The sequence below is a fragment of the Lolium rigidum genome, chromosome 2 (genome assembly GCF_022539505.1).
Source record: "Lolium rigidum isolate FL_2022 chromosome 2, APGP_CSIRO_Lrig_0.1, whole genome shotgun sequence".
Lineage (NCBI taxonomy): Eukaryota > Viridiplantae > Streptophyta > Magnoliopsida > Poales > Poaceae > Lolium > Lolium rigidum.
In genome coordinates this window covers 286,454,070-286,457,766 of record NC_061509.1, presented here as the reverse complement: position 1 = coordinate 286,457,766, position 3,697 = coordinate 286,454,070, and the positions used below count along the sequence as shown (strand labels likewise).

The 3,697-nt window shown below is 43.2% G+C and overlaps 1 protein-coding gene across 1 annotated transcript; it reads left to right on the top strand.

Moving 5' to 3' along the window:
• The first annotated feature begins 1,001 nt into the window (after positions 1–1,001).
• On the top strand, positions 1,002–1,700 carry LOC124689028. The gene has a single exon (XM_047222630.1). It carries the CDS (start codon positions 1,090–1,092, stop codon positions 1,435–1,437), a length of 348 nt encoding a protein of 115 aa, XP_047078586.1. The 5' UTR covers positions 1,002–1,089; the 3' UTR covers positions 1,438–1,700.
• Positions 1,701–3,697: the final 1,997 nt, after the last annotated feature.

Below are 3,697 nucleotides of genomic sequence, written 5' to 3'. Positions count from 1 at the left end.
GCGCTTCAGAAAATTGACTACTGGCTCTTTATTAATTCTTTCGACGAGTTCTTGATCTATTAATACTTTCAAATAGAACAAATCAGCCTGATTAATTTCCACTGCCCACAAGACATGACACATGCATTTTCTTGCCTTGTGTGATCTGACTGTACATACACACATGGCAAGGACGTGCTTACGAGATTATATTCAAGAGATCACTTCCACGCAAGCAATAAGCCAATAATGGAGAAACATAACAAAATGGTTAGGCACGAGATGACGAGACCTGATGCGAGAAAGGCGGCCGCTGAGTCACGGCCGATTCATGCAGCTGCTAGCTTGATCTGGCTGAATTAGAGATGTCGGCGTCTCGGATAAAACAATACGTGCCGGCACCATTTTTGGCAAAAGAACATGCTCAGCCAGCGCTGGAAGGATCGAGCAAAAGCAGGATCGAGTGCGCAATTGGAACATCTTGGTTTTAGTTTTATAAGATCGGATTGGTCAGTTTTGAGAAAGATATTACGTACGCATGAGCACAGCTCTTGCAGCATGACATTATCGACATAACATAGAGCAGCAGAAACTAATGTTTTCTGATCGGATGATCCGATCGGAGACACACACAAGTATACACTGCCTGCACAATGAAGAAGATATGACGGTATGTATACACGGCACTTTATTACTTGCAGTGATTTTTTACCTGAAGTTCAGAATACGTGTAGCACATCGTCACCGTGACGTTTTTTCAGTTTGCCCTACGTTTCATTTGCTCCTTAACGATTCGTAGAAGAGCCAAGAGCGACAGGAGAAATTACGTACGAAGCTGAGCAAAATAACTGAACTATCCTTACAGTTAATTCCGACGAGAATTTCAGGCATGCCGATTAAACTGACAGAAAAAGCGTCACCTTCCTCGACGCACACACGCGCGTAGTTGGCCACCGGCTAGATGCGCCCTGCTTATAAAACCAGGAGCGCGCCCGGGGAAGGCGAGCACACCGCCATCTAGCTCCAGCTCCAGCTAACCGCAGCCACCGCCGCACTCAGCCTCGTCGCCGACGACAAAGAGAAGCCAGCCCATATCCAGACACCCAAGCCATGGCGAACGCTTCCTTCTCCCAGGCGGCCGCGAGCTGCAAGGCACGTAAGTTGACGTGCCTCTGCTCGCCGACCAACCACCCGGGCTCCTTCCGCTGCAGCCGCCACCGGACGCCCCGCGCGCGGCCGCCGTCATTCTTGTCGCCCTCGGGCCGCGCCTTGCATCAGCAGGCCGCATCACCAGGAAGCAAGAGCGGCGGCGGAGGCAGGACGCCGAGCAAGGGGCGGCCCGTCCTGCGCGCGCACCTGCAGCGGCTGCTGGCCAGCCCGCCGCCGTCCTCCGGCGGCCGCTGCCGCGAGTTCAAGCCCCGCCTTTCCAGGCTCGGGCGCCTCGCCGTGAACGCGTGACTGCCGCCGGCATCGTCGCCGTCGCTAGCCGTCTGCTCTACTTCGGTCGAAGGCAGCTCGTAGCCATCACTAGTGGTGGACATGACAGTGCGCCTCTTTTTCGCGCGCACTGGCTTAGCAGCTAGCTAGGACCGGGTAATACTCTGGAATCAATGCTTTCTTAGTACTGTGATAAACTGTTGATGGGTTGATATAGCGATTCTGTTCGTGCTCCTTGTAATTTTTTCCTCAAGATGGAATGAAAAGGAGCAGATTATGTGTGACATGCATCTTCTACTGATAGACTTGGTACAGTTTCTTAAAAAAGGCACAGCAGAAATGCTCACTTGGTTTTTTTTGCTTATGAGAACAGAGATTTCAAACCTGACTTGTGTTATTCCCCTCTTCAAAAATTCTACTCCATCCGATCAATAATAGGTGTTGGAGGTTTAGTTCAAATTTGATCTAATTTGAATTAAACTAAGCAACTTATTAGATCACATGGAGTACTATTTCATCGCCTAAAAAATGCAAAATACGTTTCTTCCTACAAAGAAAAATCATGTTTCTGATTTTCTTTTGGTCTCTTGGATGTGCCTTTTTCTACTGCTTTGGTGTGGCCATATTTTTTCTTTTTGTGTCTGGCCGTGTGAATCCGTAATTTCTCGACTAGATCTTGATATCACGTTGTTGCAGAGGGTAGATGAAATTGATATCTTTTTGATATTAATATATTACCTGTATTAAATAAAGATATGTCTTCTTTTACTTTTTTTTATCTTTGGTGCATTAGTAGACATGATTACTTTTGATTTTCTTTGTACTTAATTTCTGTCATCACGGGACACCCATGGGACCAAACTGATCGGAAAGCAACGTTCTTTATGTGTGTTGTTCCGTTGTTTGTGTGTGGGGGACGGATGTTCCTTGCACCCGTGTGAACTTTTAGTTAGTTCCGCGAGGCTTTGCAATGATTTTGCCAGCTATGATAATTATAGTCTATATAACGGTAGAGGGCGAACGAAGTTTTTAGCCTTTCACGTCATCTAGAGAAAACAATAGATATAATTCGTACCACCTTCGTTTAAATATAAATGTCTCAACTTTGTCTAGATACAAATTTATCTATAACCAAAATATGTATGGATACATCTATATCTAGAAAAATTTAAGACGTTTATTTATAGACAAATGTTGTACAATGCATTATCATTTATTATCACCATTAATAATTAATATACAATAATTAATTTTAATAAGAAATTATTTTGTTAAGGAAAGACATAAGGTACAACACATAAAATACTTTCTCTTATTTTTAAGAGGTCATCTCTTATTTCTCTCTTCTCCAACTAATGAAAAAATAATGGGTGAAAACTCTACGGAAACATTAATGTCACCTGATTGTACATGTCCTTGTAGCTTGGTTAACTTTCTCCGCATTTTGCTCGGCAGTGCTATAGACACGTAGCGGTGCAATATTTTTGGCACCTTTATTCTTCCACTAATACTTCTCTCCTAATTAGTCTTCAAAGCGGAATCTAAAAGAAACTTCTTACTACATAGTGACACTCTTCTCGAATCGAATCACACACCATTCGAAGATGGAAAAATATGTCTTTTATAGAAAAACGTTAGTTTCCACATAGTAAAACAAATATTATACTCCATTAAAGAAAAAAGTATCTATTGAGTAAACCATGTTCTGATTTCATCTTGCTGGCATCTCATGGGTATAAAAACACTGGCACATGGTTACGAGACATGGAAATCTTCACACGTTCAAGCACAATATAGGGGCAGCTCGATACCCACTAGCACACGTCAGATTACATAACTATTAGTTCACGGCGATATCTTTCTAAAAATCACTCAAAATGGTTAGGGTGTCGTGCTTGATAGCATGACCCCCTGGTTTGAAATGTCATATTAGATAGCATGGCGCCCTGAGTTGAGGTAATTGACTCGTAAAGCAGCATGTCATCTAAGGCCAAGGCGTCATGTTATCTAGCATGGTGCCGCAGCGCACGGAGTCATGCTACCTAGCATGGCGCATGAGCCCCGGGCATCTTGTAAAGATGCCATTTTGTGAATAGTTTACATATCTGGTCATTTTGCGATGATTTTGCCATATATGACTGATTATAGGCTATATAATGGTACATGATGAACGATTTTTTTAGTCTTTCATGTCATCTAGAGAAAACAATAGATATAAGTCGTACCACTTCCCTCTAAATATAAATGTCTCAATATTTTCTAGATGCGAATGTATCTACAA